Source organism: Bos grunniens, chromosome 13 (genome assembly GCF_055505025.1).
Source record: "Bos grunniens cultivar Pamir isolate PY7600 chromosome 13, Bosgru_T2T1.0, whole genome shotgun sequence".
NCBI lineage: Eukaryota > Metazoa > Chordata > Mammalia > Artiodactyla > Bovidae > Bos > Bos grunniens.
Window position 1 is genome coordinate 2,377,584 of NC_141177.1, and position 23,990 is coordinate 2,401,573.

At 43.9% G+C, this 23,990-nt stretch overlaps 1 protein-coding gene across 5 annotated transcripts in view; it reads right to left on the minus strand.

Annotated features, from left to right (window-relative positions):
* Positions 1–399: 399 nt before the first annotated feature.
* TSHZ2 (teashirt zinc finger homeobox 2) overlaps positions 400–23,990 on the minus strand; it is a 508,475-nt gene continuing 484,884 nt past the window's right edge. For all 5 annotated transcript variants that reach the window (XR_015138825.1, XM_086331298.1, XM_086331297.1 and 2 more), the window contains exon 3: positions 400–8,416. Coding sequence is in view for 2 of the 5 variants with exons in the window: in XM_086331298.1 (XP_086187424.1) it covers positions 8,415–8,416 (2 nt within the window). In the remaining 3 variants the exon portion in view is untranslated. The remainder of the gene's footprint in view (positions 8,417–23,990) is intronic.

A 23,990-nucleotide genomic window follows, 5' to 3' on the forward strand; every position in this document is an offset into this window, starting at 1 on the left:
AACTGCACAGCAGGGCCATGGCCCGAGGGGGAGGAGCCTGGGCCTCTCCGTCGTGTCTGTCTGCTCTGTTGCGTCCTTGAATTTGAGAGACAGCTGCCCACTGCCTCTGCTGAGATTCTACCGTAAATTACTCAGGCACAAGCTGACTGGATCTGAGAGTCTGCAAAGGCAGCCTAGGAACTAAGCAAGATGGCTGGCATTCGTTTACAAAAAAAAAAGGATGAAAAAAAGAATCTGCTGGAGACAAGGGGAGATGCTAGAAGTGGGTCAGTGGGTCTGAGCAACAGAGAAGCCCACCAATAATCTCCTGGCGTGGCCTCCCGAGGCTCAGCGCAGCTCCCCACGCCCTCCTTCCCCTCTCCTCTCTTGCCATCTTAAAAAAACACACATAGGCAGAAATCAATCCATCAAATGTCATTACAGATTTATTAAGCCTGATGTAGAAAGACATTTAACAGTAACATCTTCAGAAAGCATAAAAAGAGCACTTCTATTCAGTCTTGTGCTTTGAAAATCTAAATATATTTTTATCATATAAATAATTCTTTTCATGTTTTAAGTGCATCTGTGTTTTTTTTTTTTTTTTCTTCTTCTCTCCTTTAATTTTCATTTTTCAATTAGCCAAAGCGGAAGTCGTGGTTGACGGAAATGAAGCCATTTGCAAAGCTAATGGTGTCGGGAGGCCCGTCTGAGTTATACTGTATCAGCCCGATTTCCAAAAGGTGGTTCAATGTCTGCAGCATTCAAATGAGGGACAGCCTCCAGCAAAATCATAATTGAACACACCCAGGTCCTTAATGTCGGCAGTTGAACTTCCTGATGCAAATTATGGTAAGGTTTCAGATGGGGACAGTCTATTTCCAATAACTCCTGAGTGGGTGAGACAGAGATTTTTTTTTTGACACAAAGGAAAGAGTTACCATGCTTAAGGATGTAAATAGCACACGGATAGAAGCCTTTTTGATGGAATGAGGGGCTCGCATAAACCTTGCTGAGGGTGGCGTTATTTTTTCACAACAGCTAAAAGAAGTAGTGTCTATTATATAGGGCTTTAATTACAGTTCTCAAAGTGGAATGATTTTTCCTTAAAAAAAATCTTTAGAGGTAAAAAACAATGGCTTCTTTGATGTAATTTTCACCTCCACCATCAGAAGATATTTCTAGTGGTAAAATTGTACTTTTTAAAAAACCCCTCTCCTTTTAGAGATTATTTCATTGCTAGAGCATCACACATGTATCTCGAGTGTGCCCAGACCAAGTCATTTTCATTCAGCCGGCGGCTGCTCCAGGTGTTTCTTTTGGCTGATCTGAGTTCTATGGGGTATCGAGATCAAATTGTTTAGAATTAGGAGGAAGGACAGGAGGCTGGCGCCCGGGGACAAAAGGAGGAGCACCTTTCCTGAAAATCCCTGTGGGTTTTTTTTTTCCAAGCTGCAAAGCCATCATTTCCGGGGGGCATGGTGTGTCTTTAGGCAGTGACAGTGTAGCTGAGCCTTTGGAAAACTGCAAATAGTGACTGCATCGAGCACTAGTATTTGGGATGATCAGGCGCAAAGGAAAGCGTGGTCAGCCAGGGAAAGAACTTTCCAGATCCCAGAGATGAAGGCTTGGATGCCTCTCTGTGATGAATCTGTTTGGCCACAGGGTGGTATAATTTTCCTAGCAGAAAAAATCTTTTTTTTCATTGCAAGGACAATTTATAATCATCAAAAACAAGTGAAACATGGTTTTGATTAAAACAGCCTGTTGGCTCAATAATTTCTGTAATTTTAAAAACATCCTTAATGCAGAAGAAGAACACGCCGATGTCAGGAATGGCCTGGGGCCCCATTACAACAGCAACCGAATAAATAAGGAAAAGAATTGCGAGGTCATAAAAACAAAATTAAGCTAATGTTTCAAATTTTGACAATTATGAATTCTTCCTCTAAGAAGACATTAAAAAAATGTTCAGGCACTATTAGATAAAATACAAAGAGGATAATTCTTACATGGATGAGTTTGCAGTTTTCCCAAGGGGTAAAGCATGCCTTTAAAGGAAAACCCTGAATTAGGACATTGATTCCTCCTTAAATCCAACAACTGGATGGACTCATGCAGACAGACAAACTTGGTTCTTAATTGTTTCTTTGTAAACTCAGATCTAATTCTTTCGTAAGCTATTGAAAGAGAATGATCAGGAAAAAAAATTACAAGCATAATTTTTTTTTTCTATACAAAAGAATTCCCATTGTGGGCCAGTTTGGTAGGAAACAGAAACAAGCAAATATAACAAAATCTGTGTTCATACATGGTGATATAGTTAGTATATACAAATATGTACAGTATAAAAACGTACGGAAGGCTGCTGTTCTCAGCCATCCCAGCTGCATTTTACACAAGGAAAACAGCCTGGATTTTCCTCCTAGTATACAGGCAAATGCAGTATATACAGCATGCAGGTTATAGAAAATTAGTGCGCTCGCACGGAACATTCTACAGGTATGCTTGCCGTCATTTTTCTTTGAAAATGACTAGTCTGCTTTCCTAATACAAAAACGTGTTTGCCTTTCTTTGCTGGCAGACACTTTCCTTCAGAGCAAGGTTGAATTCTCCCAACTCACTATGCCCTACCTCCCCTACTGCCAATTCCAAAAGAAAAAAAAAATGTCTAGAAGTAACAGGGGATAAATATATAACACAAACATGGTTGATGCCAAATTTCTTAAAAACCCACGCGCGCTCTGCAGAGTAAGAACTGGTTGACCAGCGTGAAGGTTGTGTATGATCAACTACCCTCTTGATTTTTAAGGCGTTTGGAAGTTTCTGATTTACGCCGATGGTGCCTGGCTGTTAGGAGTCAAAGTCAGAAGGGATTAGAAAGATACCAGCATATCAGAGACCAAAAAGTCGATTGTATCCCCAGATATTATGACATTTAAGAACCCTGAGCCAAACAAGAATGGTTGTGTATGTCAGCTTTTTCTGACTTGCATGCACATTCTAGCATCTGATGTATTATAAGCCAAAACATTATACTGCAAAACTGGAATGTTTCTGTTGCGTTGATCTCCATGCAGAATGAAAATAGTTTTTACATCTTCTCCCCAGATTGGTTGAGCTTAGTGTATTTAAAACAAAACATACATACACATTTATAATTCCTGAATGTTATCTGGGTCATTTAGAAAGTGAATACATCGCTGTACCAAGTCTTCATATTTGAGATAGAATCGTATGATTGCTCAAGTTCTGTAAATATAAGCCTTTGCCTGGGGGCTGAGATACAAATGTAGGTTTCAAGTCCAAGATTTAGTAAATGCATTGAAATTCATTTTCCGGAGGGGTTGAAGGGAGTGGGAGGGTTTTCTATTTAAAAAAAATTTTTTTTAAAGTAATCCATTTGTTAGAATTTTTCAGCTTCTCCTGGGGTTCTCACAGAAGAGTTATTATTTGTACTTCCAAAAGCAGTCTTAAGCAAATAAACATTGTAGAAGGGCTGTGAGTATTTAATCTTTTTTTTTTTTTTCAATCAGGTTGCTTTTTTTAAAAGGCCTTAATGATCATCATATGGCTATTGGTAAAATCATTTGTATGCTGAGAGGTGTCAGGTCAGGGTGCCTTTACTTGCAGGAGCCATTTTACTTGGAATATATTTTTCCAATGGAAATGGACAAAGTTCTGTTGCAGAAATAACGTTCCACCTGGTACTAGCATTTTAAAACAGTCCTCCTCTAATCCATAAAACATTTCTAGTTTTCCCTGAAGCTTTGGGCTGCCTTCCGCATGAATAATTTTGAAGAAGCACCCACGCCTGTTAGCCCATTGTTCGTCAAGTATTGGAAGAGGATTAACTAGAGCCTGGAAATCGTGTATCTGCGTCTGCTTCTGAATCTGTCACAGGAAACCAAAGGAGATAAGTGGCTTTTACTTTGGATGAAGAGGTAAAATTCCCCCATAGAAATTCTAAAGATAATTCACAAGTTTCAAAATGTTTAATGGTTCCCTACAATGGAAACATGTCTCTGTCTGTGGGGATGGAGATCTGGGTCTCTTTCTCCTGCTCAATCTTTGTCTAAAAGTGTTTTGTGGGTATTTTGAGAAAGTGCCACATATAGGAAGGGAGAAAATGAAATTAGCATTTTAACATCTCACAGGGGAAAAAATAAATGCAAAGTTCACTTGTGATTTTTTTTTTTTTTGCCAAATGCATGTTCAAAATAGATACCACTTTTTTGTTCTTTAGAAGTACATGTGTATATTTGTGTGTTTGAAACCTTCAATATATTTCCTTATTGTTGTTATTTCAGCATTCATCAGCACTCTTCGATTCTTATTGCAGAGAATAGAAGATAATGTGAAAGTGACTTTTTTTTATGTTTTTTTAAAACAAAAAATATTTAACAAACTTGAAAAATGAAACCCAGTGAAAAATATTTGAAAGCAGTCACATAACCTAGGGAATGACAGATGGGAAGGACACGGGCTGTAAGCACCTTTGAAGGCCGTGTAATCTTTGGATTTACTGTGGGAAGTTTCAGAAAATTGTCGAGTCTTACTGTGGCCCTGTCCAGAGGCCCTGGAAAATTACAGTGAAAGTAAAATATACTCATGGACACACACGCGGGCACGCACACTCACACACACCTCCTCACTGTTCAGTCGGAGTTACCTAAATGCCTCCCCAAGATGTCATTTCATTTGTTTGTTTTCAGCATTTCCACTCAATTCAGCGGCTCGTGTCTGTGACGTTAATTATGAAAGACTCCAGCAACCGAGCAGGCGCATTCTGGGGGTGAGGTTTAAGAAATCTAGTTCTGACCTTAAATTCTGTGGGGACTGTCTGGACTATTCAATTTATTCTATGATTATAGTCTGCTTTTAGGCCATGACCTATTTTTAAACTATTTCCTCTCTGTATACTTCTCAGAAGGCGAATTTCCTATTCGGAAAGATTATTATTTTTGAAAAACAGGTATAAAATGCAAATAGCATGAGGGGAGTTGGACCCTAATTTAGCCCCTCACCAGGTATCTGGTATCAACACCTTTAGGCGCTGCTGTAAACACCCGAGGACCAGAATGTTGTGTGAATTGTTCACCTTGTATCCCGTAGCACCTAGGAGAGTGTTGTGCATACAATAAATGCCTGATAATATCATTAAAAAATTTTTTTGGCTGTACCATGCAGCATACAAGTTCTTAATTCCCTGACTAGGGATCAAACCCGCATTGGAAGCACAGAGTCTTAACAACTAGGCTGTCAGGGAAGTCCCAGCAGACACCCGCTAACATTTGTTAGTCAATTTGCTGAATAAATTGCGTTTCCTCTTCTGTCTTCTGCTCCCGGTGTCTTGTCACATGCTGTACATTTGGTGAATTTGTTGAACTACAAAATGGGGCCAAATGCCTAAAACTGAAGTAGCCACATATACGATTTTTTCAGTAGACATTTCAGTTTGCAGCCTGTGGGAGGTCTTAGCTAGAAGGAGGGAAGGGAAGGAAAAGCGGTCCTGCCCTCACTGATACCAAGGGTTGGGGACAGAATGGAGATCTTTAGGTATAGTTTGCATGATATTTGCCCATCATTTTTCTGTCCATCGAATGTTCCAATTTATCAGCACTTTATTTATTTACAGAGAGAGGAAGAGAATGGTACGAAAGCAGATAAAAACATTCTCCTGAGTTCTTTTTTTTTCCCCTCCAGAAGGAAGTTTCTAGAAGCTTTCCAGAGCTTGCCAAATGAAGACAGGTCTGGTCTCTAGGAATATACTGAGCTCTGTGTGCATCTCACAAAAAGAGCCCAGATCTTGTTTCCTAAGGAGAGCATTGGCAGCTGTCCCTCAGCAGTGACATTTATGGTTACCAAGCAACGACTCATGAGTCTTACCAAATTTATAAATATTTTTGTCTCTTGCCTCCCACCCACCCCTCCACAGAAATTGCGCTAACAAAACTGTATAGATGATGTGTTGAAGCAGATGATTTATTTCTTTCTTAGAAGGGAAACAATTTCCATGGAGTTGAGAATCGCATTGTTTTCCCCAAGTTGGAGAAAGAGCTCAAGAATCTGCTTTGGGACGGTTTAGACAGAATCTGAATTATATCCATTTATCTAATAACCCTGGGTTGGAGCAGGCAATTTTTAACAGCTTCAAGAACCCCAGTGCTAATGCATTGATTTCCCTTTAATAGAATTTTGTTGTCGAAGGACAGTGCTCAGTAGAGTCCACCCTTCAATCTTAACCCATCTGAAGACTGTTCCTTTCCAGTTGAGCGCCATTCATTTCTGGTTGAATAGGTTAAGCAAAGACAGACCTCGCTGTTCTCAATTCACTTTATGATCCTCCCATCATAAAAAATAATATCAGCACCTTGCTTTTCATGTCAGAGCTGCATTTGAGCCGCTGTTCCCTATGCCCATGAGTAAATCCCATAAAAGCCGCCCGCTGTACTGTTGCTCTTTTTCCTTGTGGGTGATTGATTGATGGATGAGCACTGACACCTCAATGAAGCTATTTCGACTGCCATCTCAATCCGATGATGTGAGGGGTATATTTTCTGTCCATGCCTCATTACTTCAGAATGACATTCCTGGAACTTCATTTACTTTTTCCCTCCTTCCCCGAAGCGCCATATTTTTTCCCATCTAGGTTATGCATGCCATAAAAAAAGCAATTTGCTATTATATGTGGCATAAGGGCAACACTTTCTCTAGGAGGTAAATAAGAAGTTTTTTTTTTTTAAATTCCAATGTTGAATTTAGGGATCATGTCAAAATTCCCAAAACAATTCCAACAGGCAGGTGCCATGAGAAATGGCGCAGAGGATATATCTGGAGATATTTGGCTTCATTTTGTTGGTATTAAAAGATTTGACAGAGATTTCCTTGGTAATTAAAGCAACAACAAAAGAGACTCGTGTGTTTCAGAATCATCTAGTTCCTGTGCTGTGCCTAGAATAGTTTAAATATTTCACCTGTAGCTGAGCAGCAGTTTACAACACAAGCTAGACTTATTGTCCTTTGAGAATGAGGAAGTTCATTGTTTAAATGCAATAACAGATTTATCTATTATAGGTTGCTTTCAGTCGTATAGAAAATGCACAGCTAAACAGATCTATCTCTGCATTTCCAAACAATGCACTAGATATACAAAGGTTGTAATAGTAAAGCATGCTCTTAGCTTTTCCAAGTTGACTTAGGACCTGATTTTAATCTGTGTAATACAGTATTCCCGTTAATAATAACGTATAATTAAGACATCCGTTAAAAATCCATAACGTTAATTTAATGGAGAAAATCTAATACAGTTCTATTGGAATTTTTACATTAAATTAACTTTAACGGGCTTTTAATGGATGTCTTAATTAGATCTCATTATTAACGGGAATATTCCACAAATTAAAATTGGGCCCTCAAAGTTTTAATGAAAAAAGTTGTAGGAACACATTTAAGATGGACACCCTATTTCATGCTTTCTGTTGCTTCTACAGCTAAGCTGTGTTTCTAAGCCCATAAACAACAGATCCTGGAGAAAGAAATTACCACAAAAGGCTGCTGCTGAACTTTCTACCCTGCCGTGATCTCATCTTATTTTTTTCTGATTCTACATCTCCCCAATTCCCCCAATTGTCCTGATCTGCAGATCTCATATAAAGTGGTGCATGCTCAAAACTGTATGTTTTTTAACCAATAAAGATAATGCTAATACAGATGCCCACTACGGCATGGGAAAAAGTCACTGGCAGCAACACGGTTAAGCCTGACTATGTGAACAACTTTCCCAGAAGATGAACATTGTTCAGAGGTTTTCTTGGCTCAAACTCTGGTTTAACTTAATAATTCTTCCACTTTGTGGTGATTAATGGCTCCCAAGTGCAAGGGCAGGACTGGGCAATCCAGGTGCAACTGTAATTGTTGCACTGAACAGAAACATTTCCTTTAGACAAACGTTCCCAGAGGGGTTATAAATAGGAAATGGACATTACCATGGAAAATAGGCTTCCAAGCGTCTACCTTAAGGGCAGCCCACTTGGACATTAAACTCTGAAGACTCGTCCTCCCCCGCCCTTTCCTGTCAAGTGGTACAAACTGACAAAATAAGTACATCAGTGTTCGCAGTCCTTCTTCTTCTTCAGCGGCTCTTTGTTTTCTTGTGACAGCGGAAAGGCGACCGTGGAGAAGAGGCAGCCCCGTTGCAGTTTATCAATGAAAATCTAATATTGTCCATAAGCAGAGAAGTGGAAATCAATACTTCATTACCAAATTGTTAGTGCGGATGAAGAGAAATGGCCGGGGTGATTTTTTTTTTTTTTTTGTGGCAGTCTTCTTAGAGCAGGGTGTCGAGAGGAATCACTGTCAGGAGAGCGGGGTGGTGCAGGGCAAGGCCTGGTGTGAAGGGAATCCAGGCTGGAGAGTTGGAACTAAGGCATTTGTCCTGTAATGGGAACCAGAACAACAGAAAAGATACATTATTTTCTGAGGAGCAGCCTGGATAGTCAAATCGCTCACCTCTTTCTTTGATATTAATGTTCTGCATAGGGTCTCAGTTAAGTCTAGTATGATATGATCAGTGAATGAGACATAGAAAGCAAGAGCTAACTTAGGGGGAAAATTCTTTAAAATATAATGTATGGAAGACATATTTGAACACCTCTGTTGCAGCAGCATTATTTGTCATAGCCAAAAGGTGGAAGCAGCCCAAATGTCCATCATAGGATGAAGGGATAAGCAAAATGGTACAGCCACACAATGGAATATTATTTAGCCTTCAAAAGGAAGGAAATTCTGGCACATTCTCCAATATGGATGAATCTTGAAGACATTATGCTAAGTGAAAATAAATCAGTCATAAAATGTTAAAATACTTCATTTGTATAAGGTACCTAGAGAAGTCAAACTCAGAGAAACATAAAGCAGAATCGTTGTCAGGGGCAACCTTTGCAAGAGGGGCAAGTCCTGGAGATGGACGACGGTGATGGCCGCATAACAACGTGAGTGGAATGTACTCCAAGCCACTAAACTCACACTCAACAGTTGTTAAGATGGTAAATGTTATGTGGTTTTTTTTTAACCACAATTAAAAGTAAAAAAAAAAAAAAGTATGGTTTTTCTATTGTGAAGCATTTAAAAACATTAAAAAGTTAACCTGTGGCCTCACATCAGGATAGAGCTCCCGTTTACTTCCTGCAGTACTCCCTTGGTATCTGGTTTTCCCACATTTTCATCCGGTTTACACAGTTGTCAGGGCCTACTGTGTAGGTTTCCCTCTCTGTCCTTTCACTAGGAAGCACCATTGTGAACAGTGGGATGAATTCTGTCACCTTTACCATCAAACTTTACTAAACCATTCTTGCGATGCTGTACATTTAATTCACTTCCAGTTTTATTCAATAATATTAACTGTGATGAACATCTTTGTGTTTAAAACCATTCAATATGTTCAGATACCTTAGTAGACTTAAGTTTCCGAGTCAAAAGATAGCAACATTTTTTTTTTTTTTTTGTGGTGGGAAAGTGCTTTAAAGTATTTAATGGGCTGAATTTTTTTTCCAGATATGTGCTATTTGGATGGCTGTACGAATGCATATAATCTCCATCAGTCCAATCTGGGCGGCGTTCCTCGCTTACACATTTAGTGGTTGTGCTCATTTTAATGAGGAAAAAACACCGAGGGCCTATATTTAATTTGTCTTTTGGAAAGGGAAAATATCCAAGTTTCTAGTAGAACGACAAAGATAAGTTGAAAACTGAATGGCATTTGATGTGTGCAGAGAAATTGAGTGCAAAATAATCATAATAGACTTTATAAAAGATTCCTCGGTAAGAAAGCCTAGGACTGCAGTACTAGCGACCAGTGTCATATGCCTACCAGATCCCAGGTGCTTTGCATCCACTATCACGAAGCCTTCAAACAACTTTGTTTTAAAAAAGAGAGAGGAAAAGTCTCAAAGAGGTTAGTGACTTGTCTGAAGTCCCACGACTAATGAAAAGCAGTGGGTGGCTTTAAATCGAGGCAGTCCCGCGCAGAAGCTCCCCTGTCACTCAGGCACCACTGTCAGGGGAAGGAGTCACGCTCTCTGTCACTGTTTGTATTGCAGATATGCAGGGTCCCAGCAGTCTTTGATCTGGGACTCACCTGCTCCCGGCAGGTCTGGAAACGTGAAGGAGGATGGTCGCATGGTTGGAGGAAGAGAGATGAGTCAAAGAGAAAGAAAGTGGAGGCTAGAAGCTGCAACGGCATGGGGCTTCCCAGGCGGTGCTAGTGGCGAAGAATCCGCCTGCCAATGCAGGAGACACAAGAGACGCAGCTTCGATCCCTGGGTCAGGAAGATCCCTTGGAGTAGGAAGTGGCAGCCCCCCCAGTAGTCTTGCCTGGAAAATTCCATGGACAGAGGAGCCTGGCGGGCTACAGTCCGTCGGGCCTCAAAGAGTCGGACACGACTGAGCTACTGGGAACACCACGTGCTTTACAGCAGATACAGTAAGCAGAAGGCAGGGGAGAAACTGGAAAAGACAGGAAGGAGAGAGGAGGGCCAAACCTGCCTTTCCTAAAGAGTGAACGCCTTACATCGTGAGACAGGACGTCTGCGGCGAGGAGGCGGCTTCATACACAGTCTGTCTGTGGTCCTTGGTTTCTCCTCCCTGACCTCGATGCTAATGTGATAGCAGTTTTAGAGAACCTTATTCCGTCTATCACTTCCTTGGACCAGCTCCAGATCTGATCAACCCCCAAACTTCTCTGGCTAGATTTCTCTTAGGTCAAAATTTGTTCTGGGAAGGGGAACAGGTAGAAAGGAAAAAAAATTTTTTTTACTACAGTCACCTTTTTGGGAATTCACAGTACACATTAACGTATTCCTGCAATTAAAGCCCAACCCAATCCAACATAATATACCTTTCTTTAACCTAGGCCTTCCCACATGCGTCTGATAACCCTTCTCTTCCCTGTAAAACACTCACAAGTGTACGTGAGTGTCATTTTCTGGAAAAATACTTTCATGATAGACTCTTGTGTGGAAACAAATGAAGTTGTTTAGTTCCTAAGATCTCAGTTCCGACCTCATTATTGACTTTCTGTAACTCTTTGCTCAGGTTTCTTGACTTTGGGAGCCTCGGCATGAAAGGATCCAGCCGTCCTGATAACTTGACATTTTCTGCACGTCTAGTCTATGCTACCCCTCCGAGATCCATGCCTTACCTCGTGTCAACTTCATGATGCTGCAGTGCGGGAGATACTAATGTCTATACTTTCCAGCCTAGGAAACGGGGATTTAGAGAGGTGACACCACTGACCTGCAGACACCTGGTTGGTAGCAGGAGAAAGGGCATCCAGATTCAGATTTCTCTGGTCTCTTAAACCCTGCCTCTTATCTTGCCTGTGATCGGTTGGTAATGTCTTAAAATGTGAAACACTAGCATTATTAATAATTTACAGGCATTTCCCCAAGAGTGTCTGTACAGTTATTCAGTTAAATTCCAGATATGAATGTCTTCTATTAAAACCTGACTATGATGCTGTTTCTTTCTGAGAGATCACATATCCCACCACAATTGATGGAAGAGAATTCTTTCAGAAGGTTGGTTTTCTATACTATAAGAGAATGATAAAAAGGAGACCTGAATCGTGGGCCAGTTTGGGACAAGATACTCTTTTTTTTTTTTTTTTAAGAATTTCCTATCTTAAAAGAAGAGAAACCTCTTTTTCCCTCTAGGTCTAAAGATGAGACCTGGCAGAAAATTAAAACTAGAAAACGAAGAGAAAGGGGATGAGAATGTGTGCTGTTACCTTTTTCGCTGTTCAGAAAAAATTGTGTAGAATGAGTGAAGAACAAAGAAGCAAATAGTCTTGGTTGCCTTTCAAATGATGCCTGCGTGCTAAGTCGCTTCAGTTGCGTCTGGCTCTTTGCGACCCCATGGACTGTAGCCCACCAGGCTCCTCTGCCCATGGAATTCTCCGGGCAAGAACACTGGAGTGGGCTGCCATTTCCTCCTCCGTTTCAAATGGTAGTTGAGGCCAAGTTTTGCTGCTGCATGAGTTTTTTGCCTTAATATGTTCAGCTAATACTATAAAAATAAACCATAAATAAATAAAAATTGTAATTACATATCGACAAAGTCACTGGCAGTGTTCATTAAGCAGAGTTTGTGAGAGAGAGCCAGGCGAAAAGATGCAGTTATTTTTGTATTAGTACAGAGCCATCAGCAGATTGTAGAATTACATACGCTGTACTTTGGCCACGCAGGAATCCGGCATCCCCGGCAAGTCACTCTGGCTGGCTCTGCCTTTTCTCTGTGCCCTTGCTGGGGGCCTCCTGCCTTCTTTTTTCTTTACTCTGTACTGTTCTTCTCTGTGCTGTGCTTAGTCGATCAGTCACATCCAACTCTTTGCGACCCCATGAACTGCAGCCCACCAGGCTCCTCTGTCCATGGGGATTCTCCAGACAAGAACGCTGGAGTGGGTTGCCATGCCCTCCTCCAGGGGATCTTCCCAACCCAGGGACTTAACCCAGGTCTCCCACCTTGCAGGTGGATTCTTTGCCATCAGAACCACCAGGGAAGCCCTCTGTTCTTCTCAGAGCTGCATTATTGTCCGAAAAGGGTATTTTGGGATTGCTACCCTGAGCGCTTCATGGTTAGGGACCAAGAACATCAGACATCTCACAGATTCTCCCAAGAGAGTCATGACCTTCATCATGCACCATTTTTGAAGACTCTGGAGGTTGGGATTGCTCCTCTTTGGCACTGTTTACATTTGGGGCCTGTGGGGGACTGTCCTGGACATTGTAGGGCTGTTAGCAGCATCCCTGGGTCTTACCCACCAGGTTTCGGTCGCATTCCCACTCACCCTCGAGCTGTGACAACCCCAAATATCTCTAGGCTTTGCCAAATGTCCCTTTGGAGGGAGGCAACATTATCACTGATTCAGAACCTCTGACCTAGTGGAAAACAATTCTATCATCTGAGCTTAGAACCTCAACCCATTGTACGACTGGCGTCTGGACATCTCTGCATGAGTAACTCACAGGTGCCTGAAAGGTCACTTATCCCCACCCCGATCCTGTTTCCTCTCCAACTTCTCTCTTCATGGGAAATGGAACCGCACACTGCTCAGTTGTTCCTGCTGGAAAGTGGGGTCATCCTCGACAGCTCGTCATAACCTCCCTCGCCGAAGTCGATGTCCATCTTCACCCCGTGTCCCATTCGAGCCTGTGTGCCTTTCGCTGATGACTGGGGGCCCCTCTCGCTGGCTTCGGGTCCACTCTGTGTCCTGTGGGTCATCTCCCATGAGCATGTATAGTGAGCTTGTGAAAACTGAGATGAGACTGCGGCGGTCCCTCCTGTTCCTCCCAGCTCACTCCTTCAGTGTCCTCTGCGGCACTTAGGAAAAAACCATGTTTTCCTAAGACTTTGGCCTGATCTGCCTTGCCATGTCTCCCGCCTCATCTGGGTCTGTACGCCTTAGTGATGTGTGCGAGAGTACTGGCCTTCCATTTTTCAGTAATTTCCTTGTTTATGTATTTATTTTCGGCTGTGCCGGTCCTCGTTGCTGTGTGGGCTTTCTCTCGCTGTGGCGAGCGGGGCTGCTCTCTGCTCTCAGCCTTGCGGTGCACGGGCTCTGACTGCAGTGCCTTCTCCTGCAGGGGAACCCGGGCTCTAGGGCACTCGGCTTCGGCGGCTGCAGGACGTGGGCTCATTTGTCGTGTGTCCGGGCTCTACAGCACGATGCAGGGGCCTAGGTGCTCCGAGGCATGTAGGATCTTCCCGGATCAGGGGGGGAGTCTGTGTCTCTTGAATTGGCAGGCGGATTTTTAACCACTGAGTCACCAGGGAAGCCGCAACTCTGGCCTTCTGACGGTATCTGAAACGTACCTCCTTGTCTTTCCGTATGTTCTTCCCTCCACCTAGAATGCTGTCTTCTTATTTGTTGTTTGGCTAGCACCTTCTCATCCTTGAAGTCTTCGTTTAAATGTCATTTCCTCAGAGAAATTTCTTCCTACCTGCTGAACTTGGTGTGGTTGCTTTGCTATAATATTGTACCTTTTGTGTTGTCCTTCTGGGACCATGTCCATTACCTACAGCATCATATATGTAAGTTTTAATATTTACATATATGTGTGCACCTCCTACTCTGGCTTATAAACCTTAGGAAGGTGGGGGCTGTGTGCATCGCATACATCCGTATCTCAAGCATGTTAGCTGATGTCCGGCACATGGTAAGTACTTGATAATATTTGTTGAGCAAATGAATTTTGGGAGGCAATAATTTGCTCTATCTCTTCAAACATGAAAAAGAAAATTTAAAATATTTACACTAAAACAATACGATAGAAAAAAAAATGGATTTACCTAGAACCCTTCTCGAATTCTATGAAAGAGACCATGTAAAGAAAAAAAAGAGGACCGACTAAAAAATTAGTTTAAGGACACATAAATGGACATCAAGAGGATTTGCCACCTGTTTGGTGTTTTCAACTTCAAAGAATAACTTAATCTGCTATTTTTAAGCAATCTGTGTGTGCTTATTTGCTTAGTTGTGTCTGACTCTTTGGGACCCCGTGGACTGTAGCCCGCCAGGCTCCTCTGTCCGTGGGATGTTCCAGGCAAGAATACTGGAGTGGGTTGCCATTTCCCTCTCCAGGGCATCTTCCCGACCCGGGGTCCCTTGGGTCTCCTGCACCGCAGGCGGATTCTTTCACCACTGCACCACCTGGGAAGCCCCATTTTGAAGCAATTTACATTTTTCAAGGCACGGGCGTAAGTATATTCTCCGCTGAGATATATAGGCTAGATATTAGTAGCCACAAAGATAAAGAGTTTAAATAATTTGCTCCCATGGGGATTAAATGATGGGGTTAGGACACCTGACTCCTAACCCAGGGCTTCTTGAAACTATTTGATTGAAAAGGAAAAAAAAAAAGACTGAGATATAAATGCTAAAGATATGTGAAATGTTTTATTAAAAAAGACTGACAAGGAGGCCAGGTAGAAATGGAGACAAGTGATTTTAACTGTGTAATCCAGGGATCAGTTACTACTTTTTTATAGTAATAGCAGTTACTATTTTTTTTTCAGATGGATTTTACAATTTGAAAATCCACATTGGCTTACCTGCATTGATGACTTTCATCGTTAGTGCTTCATCTAATTTTTCCTAAGAGAAGACTGTGTGCAGAAACCCTTAAACTTGGATGGACCGATTTCAAGTCTTTGAGTAAACTATTTGAGCATAAAATAATATAAATAATTATATTTATTATAATATAAATATAATTGCTCAAATATAAAATAATTGCTCAAATATATTGACCACATTTTATATGCCAGACACAGCTTCATGTGAGTAGGTGGGTGATGTTTTAAAAATACCATCTGATGTAGTCTTGCCTTTTATTGATTTCTTTCTTCCATGCAGTTTTCCAGCTGTGGAAAACAGAGACCCAGAGTGGTTGCTGGGAAAGAGAGGTCACAAAAGAAACCAGAGATGCGAGGAAGTGTCTGAGTTTCTGCATGGCGAGAATGACTTTTCGTGTTGTTTGGTCACTCAGTCGTGTCTGACCCTTTCGTGACTCCATGTACTGTACCTTGCCGGGCTCCGTGGCCCATGGCATTTCCCAGGCCAGGGAAATCTGGAGAGGCTGCCATTTCCTTCTCCAGGGATCTTCCCGACCCAGGGGTTGAACCCACGTTCTTCCCCATCTTTCTCATTGGCAGGCAGATTTTTTACTGCTGAGTCGGTTGTGACTGTTAATTTTGGGCCCACCACTTATGTATTATTTTCATTAACTATTTTAATTACCCAGTGGGGTATCCAGTATTACAGAGGGAAAAACTGGTTTAAATAATTGACATCACTTATGCAAGGTGACATGGTAGTAAGTGGAATTGGATATTCCAATATTCAATAGAAATGTGTATGTTTGGTATCTTAGAACCTGTATCTTTAACCAAGAAACTAACCATTCCCAATGTTGAATCTGTGCCCATGAGACAACACTTTTTGAAAAAATTGGTTTGTTGAAGGGGCTTGATTAGACCCTTGAAGAAGAGGAGACAATACTATTATTGATCATGATACTATTATTGATCATGATAGTCTCCTCCTTGGGATATCTAAATGCAGACAACATGCAGGTCATAATCGACACACTGGAAAATCTCAACTTTTGAACTTCCTCTTTTAAAGCACAACTTGTGATAAATCAACCATGTGTCTAGAATGCGTGATGTATGCTTCATGACACAAACCAGGCTGTCAACTGTCCATAGCCTTAACGCTGGAGGAGACTTTTCCATGTTTTGTGTTTTAAATCAGTGTCAGGGCAAACATCTAAGTTGACCTCTGTCCTACATCACCAACTTCCAGTGTCTGATGGAATGGGAAAATTAGAAATAATTAAAAAAAAATAAGTTCCCTTTTGGTCTACTTAATGGGCGGCCCTTGGAATGGTTTGAAATATCTTAACCATGGTGTGCAAGACGGCTGTTACGGAAACTGGCAGATACAAGGGGACATCGAGGAGACCACCAGCAGCAGAGGCATCAGGCGGGGGACTCGGGGCCCTCCGGGGGGGGCGGGGGCCCTGTCACTGGGTGTCATCTGGCCCTGGGTTGTGTGGCAGCTTGGAAGATTTCCATGGCAGCAGAAAAGCTTTTCCTTAAAGCACACGCCTCAACTTCAGGCTACCCAAGTAGTTAAGAAGCGGAAATGAAAGGAGTGGCATGAGGGTTTGCCCTCTGAAAGTCTCCTGCCAACTAATGATGGGATTATGAAGTCTTAACTGCCATACAGTTATCCCTAAAATTATAACCAAAGGTACGTCAGTCTAAATAAAAATGATAAGGCAGAGCGAGGCCGGCTCCTCTCCCTCCCCCCAACATGCTTTTTAACACGAATCTCTTCACAGAATGATGCTTTGACAAAGCTTGGATTGAATAATTATTAAAAAGAGACGGAGCCCAGTGTTAAGCAAAACACATTTTTTTGCAGAAAGGAATGGTTGAATTTTTTTTTTAACAGAAAGAAATGGTTTCAGTTTTTAATATTTGGTTCATTACGAGATGATTGGATGGCATCACCAACTGAATGGACAGGAGTCTAAGCAAACTCTGAAAGATAGTGAAGGACGGGGAAGCCTGGTGTGCTTCAGTCCATGGGGTAGCAAAAAGTCAGACACAACTTAGCAACTGAACAACAGCAACAAAATTATGGGAACCTCCTATGATCTTTTTTGCACTCTATCACAAAATCATGTAAGGAAGTTCTTCTAGACAGTAGGTATCAGGAAAGGTGTGGCTTATTCTTAAATCCTGGTATAGATTTTCTTTATGGAAAAGGCCAGTCTCAGAGTGTACCAAGCTGCCATTTTTGCTTTCACTGCTGGGGAGCTCAGAGTCAGTTTTGTGGCCAACAGACCGTCTGGACAACCTCTGAAGGGAACAGTCTGTATCCATCAACTTCTCTTCATAATGTCTCTCCTTTTTCCTTTGCCATTTTTGTTAATTGTTTGACATTTCCATTTATTAGTTGGGTGACATTAGGGGAAATGACTTACCCTTTTTCTACTTAAGTTTCCATATCTGCAAAATCAGGATGAAAAGAGTATCTTTCACAAATGGTTCCTGGCTTACCATAAGTGCTCAGTAAAGTGTAGACTTAAAAAAATTATTTTCTTTTATGATTTTATTGCATTGCATACAATATGGTATCTTTAAAGTGCTATTGAATAATGTGTAGAATAAATAAAAAAATACATGCATAAAATTCTGCTTATGTGTTGAAAGTAAGTAATTATTGGATCCTGGAAAATGGATTATTCCTTTCTACTGGAAACTTCAAAAACTAAGTAGAAAGAGGCTCTTTAGTTCAGGCATTAAACAGGTTGAAAAGAAATCAGTTGTCAATTCAGGTGTGAAGCTAAGAAAAGTTTTCCCCTTTTATAAAAAAAAGGATAAAATAGCGTTTCAAAACATTTGATGTGGATATTAAGAAGATGAGAGTAGAAAGCAGCCAGAACACCTACCATTTTATTCAGTGCTCATTATAAGCTCTGCACTTAACAATGGTGTTGTGTTCAGTTGCTCAGTCGTGTTTGACTCTTTTGCAGCCCCATGGACTGTAGCCCGCCAGGCTCCTCTGTCCATGGGATTTCCCAGGCAAGAACACTGGAGTGGGTTGCCATTTCCTTCTCCAGGGTGTCTTCCTGACCCAGGGATTGAACCTGCGTCTCCCGCATTGGTAGGTGGATTCTTTACCACTGAGCAGCAGGGACGGCCTTTTACATTAATCCCTGACTCTGGATCTCATTGTCCCTGTTTATTAATGAGAAAACAGAGGCTTGGCCTGGTTAAGAACATCAAGGTCAGTTAGTAAGTAGCAGAGCAGCATTTGGACTTAGGTCTGTATGATTTCAAAGCCTGTTTTCCAGCCAGTATTTATTGTTGTCAGTGGAACTAACTAGACTCTTCTAAAGACACATTGCTCAGTAAAGCTATATCCTGAAAAATGATAAGGACTGAAAAACCATCCAACTGTTATCACCCTTTCAAGAGATAAATTAGAAGGGTGGCAAAGATCAGGAGAAAAATCCTGACAATGGAAAGGGAAGATACCCCTGCTGGTTTCAGTGTTAATTATAATTTCGTGTTTGGCAATTATTACGTATTTAACATTTGGTAATTCTCATGTATGGCTGCTTTTGGTGCACGGTCATACAGGAGAGAAAGGAAGCAATTTTTCTGTACCCATTTTTATTGAGCCACATTCATATACTCCAAAAGGGCACTTAAATTGTTTGAAAGAGGTCTAGATGCTGGCAAACACCGCCATAAGCAACCTGGACAGCTTAAAGTCCACACCGCCAGAGACACGATTCACAGTGGAGCCCAGCTTCTCTAGGTGGGAGCGCAGAGCCAAGCATTATCCATTACAACTAACTCAGAACCAGATGCGAGTCACTGCGTGGACACAGCTAGGGGACTCCACTGCTGCCTAAATGCGAGCTGTCCGCATTTTAGGAAGACCAGCTTGCCCGCCAGGTACGGAAAATGAACGTTGGAGCTTTTTACCGCAGTGGTTAGCGTCTACGCCCAGGGCAGCACTGTTCGAGATGTGTCTACAGTGGGCACGGAGGCGCGTGGATTGGACACGGTCTGTAGATAAAACAGGCCCGCCCTCCCATTGTTGGAGAGGCCTCTCTGCCTGGAGCGATCCTCTCCTTCATGCTGCTCTTTGTCTGCTCCTTGTGCGCTCTGCCGTGTCTGACTCCCTGCGACCCTGTGCACGTAGCCCGCCAGGCTCCTCTGTCCGTGGGATTCTCCAGGCAAGATACTGGAGGGGGTGGCCATTTCCCATCCAGGGGATCCTCCCGACCCAGGGGTGGAACCCGAGTCTCCTGCTTCTCCTGCACTGGTAGACGGGTTCTTTACCGCTGTGCCACCTGGGAAGCCCTTCGTCTGAAGCTTGACTTCAATTGTTTTCTTTAATTCTTAAAATAATCTCCAAAGGTAGCTCTTATGAACCTCCTTTTCAGAGGTCAGAAAACTGAGGGACAGAGATTGAAGTAATGGGATCAAGACCACAGGACTGGGAAATGTCAGACCTGGGATTTGAACCAGGTTTTTCTGTCACCAAGAGGCTGCAGTGTTTCGTAATGATAACCTGTTACCCTTTACTGATTTGACTGCAACCAGTAGCTACCAATCCTCACAACAGATCGGGAAGATAGGAGTGATTATTTCCTGTTTACAAATGAAGAAGCAGAGCTTCAGGAGGTTAAATTGACCACCCCCCCCCCCAACCAACCCTGCCCATGCAAATATTTTCTAGTGAATCTGGAGCAAAATTAAGATTTGTCTGGACTTCAAACCTAGTCTCTCATCTGACTCCACCCGTCTCCTGCAAAGTATATCTGAGTGCCTGGAGATGCTCTAAGAACAGCAGCAAAAACATGCTCTTTTATTCAATTATTTACGGTTTAAATGGAGTCTGCTCAGAAATGTCAGGCTCCATCCCTCCTCACAGGCTTGGCCCCCCACACACCCCCGCAGTCCCCTGGGCTGGAGGCGTCCTCTTATGCCTCTGCCTGGCTAATTCCTGTGGCACCCTCACCCACTTCTTAAATATCACGCCCTGAGAAGGACCTTTCCTTCTCCCAGAAGCTAGACTAGGTCCCCAGACTTCCTCTCTCTTAGTTGTTGTGAATAACACGTTGGTTTGTGTGAATGCGGTGTCACTCTGGCCTCGCCCGCCAGCCTTCAGGGTCTATGAGGGCAAGGGTAGGATGCCTTGTTCACGGGACTCCGGAGGGCCAGCCCAGTTCCGGCCCCTGGGGTTTCCCTCCATGAGGAAACGGGAGCTCCAGTTCCGGCCCCGGGGGTTTCCCTCCGTGAGGGAACGGGAGCTCCGCCTCATGCCTTGTCCACTGCTCCAGCCTCTGTGGAGTCACAGGCGTGAGGCTGCATGACCCCAGGGAGCCTCCCTGCCTCCGCCAGACGGCGACACGGAGCCCCCGCTTTCATGGTGATGCTGAGAAACACCTGGTATTTATCAACCCGGCAGTTCTTTCTTTTTAAATTCATATTTCTTTATTTGGTCTTAGTTGCAGCATGGGAACGCTCAGTTGCGGCACATGCGATCTAGTTCCCCGACCAGGGATTGAACCCGGGACCCTTGCGTTGGGAGCATGGAGGCTTAGCCCCTGGAGCACCAGGGGAGTCCCACCTCCATATGTTCCTGATCTGGAACCCAAGTGTTTAACCAGCGACACCTGTTCCACTTCAATCCTCAAGACAGGAGGTCGAGGCTCAGAGCTGCTCAGCAGGCCATCCAAGTTCACAACCAGTAAGCGCCCCCTCGAGTTACCTGGCTGCACCCAGGCCTGAGTGAGTTCTCCGTGCTGGCCCCGAGCCATGGCGGGGCTTCCTGGGAGTCTTTCAACACCAGTGCCGGGGCCCCATGGATCCCCAGAATCTACCACATTCTGCCTCTGCTGGCCTGGGGTATGGGCTGGGAGCTGGGGCTTTTAAAAGTTCCCCAGGGGATTCTAACATGCTGCTGGGGCTGAGAACTTCTGCTCTAATGTATGACTGATTGATCGGTCGATTACTGCCATTTAATCAATTAACCATTCCTGCAGGGGCGGGATACAACACCTGATGTAGAATTCTATTACAACCTCCGCACTCCCTTCTCTCTCCCTCCTCCCCCTCTCTCCTCTCTCCAGAACCTGCATTTCTATTTAGATTAAATCCCCTCACAACACACACAAATGTGAAACAAAGCAAACCCCAAACAACGGGAAGCACTAGTGTTTATAAAGTCTAGGAGACTTATCGGCCAGTCCCCACTCAAACGGTCCAGTTACAAGGCTGCTGCTGCTGCTGCTGAGTCGCCTCAGTCGTGTCCGACTCTGTGCGACCCCACAGACGGCAGCCCACCAGGCTCCCCCGTCCCTGGGATTCTCCAGGCGAGAACACTGGAGTGGGTCGCCATTGCCTTCTCCAAGGCATGAAAGTGAAAAGAGAAAGTGAGGTTGCTCAGTCGTGTCCAACTCCTAGGGACCCCAGGGACTACAGCCTACCAGGCTTCTCTGTCCATGGGATTTTCCAGGCAAGAGTACTGGAGTGGGGTGCCACTGCCTTCTCCAGTTACAAGACTGAGCGACCAAGTTTCCTTAGGAAGGAAGAACTCACGAGACTGTCAGTTTCCTGGGGTTTGTTCATTACTTTGCTCCTCAGTATTCCCAACAATCGCTATCATCGGGTAATGAGAATTCACCTTTGGCCAGGTGCTCTGAGGCTGGGGGGTTCAGAGAGCCCCCCACTGCCCTGACAGCAAAACGAAGCCGTATGATGAATGGTACCTCTGACAAAGGGTCAGCGGACCCGGAGGAACATGCAGCGACTGGTCACACTGTGTAAGAGGCGACAGCCTCTGTGCCCCTGCCCCAGCCTTGTCAGCCCTGCCAGGGGACCCTTCCGTCTTGGATCCAGTTGGTGCTCTGAGAGCACACCGAACCAGGCTTTCTTTCTCAGAGGAATTCAAGGCTTTCCTCCGCCCCCGGATCAGCTGTTGAGGAGCAATGCTATGTATTTTAAATGTCTCCCTTACAAAAGTTACTAGAAAACGTTCACTCCTTCCAAGCAGAGCTATAAAGGAAGCGTGGGGTGGACTTCTCCTCTTCTGTGGAAGGGACATTGATGAGAAGCTCGTGTGGAGCGTTTCCATAGCGACCAGCTGCTCCCTCTGAGCCAGGGGCAGGGCAGTGGTCAGCTAATGACGCTGGTGTTACAGGAATCACGACAAAAGCTTTATTGACAAGCAGCTTGGAAGCCAGCCTGACGGATGGTACCGTGTGCCCTCAAAATTCATGTTGATGACCAAACCCTGGTAGGCAGGATGTGGCTAGCTTCGCAGCTGGGGTCTGGAAAGCGGGTGTTCAGGTGAACTGAGTCCATCAGGGTGGGTCCTATGTAAGCTGACAGTGTTCTTAGGGAATAACGAGGCCCTGGGTGTGCGCGCGGAGGTAAGATCGAGTGAGGAGGCAGGAGGGGCGGTCGTCTGCAAGCCAAGGAGGGACGCCTCGGGGAGAGCCGCCTGCGGCACCTGGGTTTGGACATCTGGTCTCGGAACGGTGAGGAGGTGCATTTCTGCTGCCTCAGCCGGTCTGCGGCGTTTTGTGGCAGCAGGCGGGAGGCCTCAGCAGGTGGGTGCTGTGGAGAAGCTAAGCAGGTGACGGAAGAGTGAGTGGTGTAGGTGTGACTGTCGTTACGAAGGGCCCGGGAGGTCTCTTGAGAGCTGACGTTTGACTTAAGACCTGAGAGATGAGAAAGGGTGAGCCACGGGGACCCGGAGGCTGACACGTCCCGTGGAGCATCCGCAGGTAAAAACCCCCAAGTGCGGGAAGGGGCTTGGGCCACTGATGGGGACAGAACAAAGGCAGCCCAGACGGGCAAAAGCCAAAGTTAGGCTTCCCTGGTGGCTCGGTGGTAAGGAATCTGCCTGGGTCGGGAAGACCCCCTGGAGAAGGGAATAGCAATCCACTCCAGTACTCCTGCCTGGAGAATTCCACATACAGAGGAGCCTGCCGGGCTACCGTCTATGCGGTTACAAAAGAGCCACGCACGACTTAGCCACTGAACAACAACCAACAAACCAAAGGCTTTTAAATCAAGAGATTCTTAACCTGGGATGAGCATTGCAGGAAGGTTGGAGATGCCTGGAATTTTGCTTAGAAATTGTTGCTGAAGTTGTTCAAGTTTATGGCAAAGAAAAGACATGATACCATAAGCAAATTCTGAATTTCTGTGTGTGTGTGTATGCATTTGTAAACACACACGTGTTTATTTTTTCTGGAGAGAGGATCTGTAGCTCTCATCAGATTCTCAAAAAACTTCTTGATCCAAATATGAGTTTAGAATCATCCTTCGAGAAGGAGGAGCTTTAGGACAGGGACTCCTTCTGAACCAGGCTGTGATTCAGAAATAGTCTGGGACAGCCAACGAGCTCTCTGTCTAGAGAGTTCCATTTCTCTGAGCTTCCCTCCTCCAACCCTGGTCTATTCTCATCCACGTCCAAAGCCTCAAAGACTTGAGGCCAAGAAAATTTCTTACAAGGCACTAAATAAGTGGTCCCCAAAGTGTTTGTATGAAGGATTCCCTCAATATCTGCCTTTATGTGAGGAGGGAGCCCCAGTGCCAGCCTAAGTTAATCTTCATTATCACATAAGTGGCTTCTCCCCTCCTGGTTTTAAATTAAGATGCACTGGACGGTCTTCTTTCTTCACTTCACACACACAATCAGGCAGCAAGGCATTTTAATTAGCCCTCTCCTATTATTAGAGTGCAGGGAAAAATACTCATGGACGGGCCAGAGGACCCCAAGCTAAGAAATCATTTAATTTGCTGTTGTTTCCATAAATCAGGGCCCAGTCATCAATTTCCCCACATATTTGGGAGCACATGTTATTGACAATGTGTTCGTGGAGAAAAATGGAGTTTGCTGGCAAAGT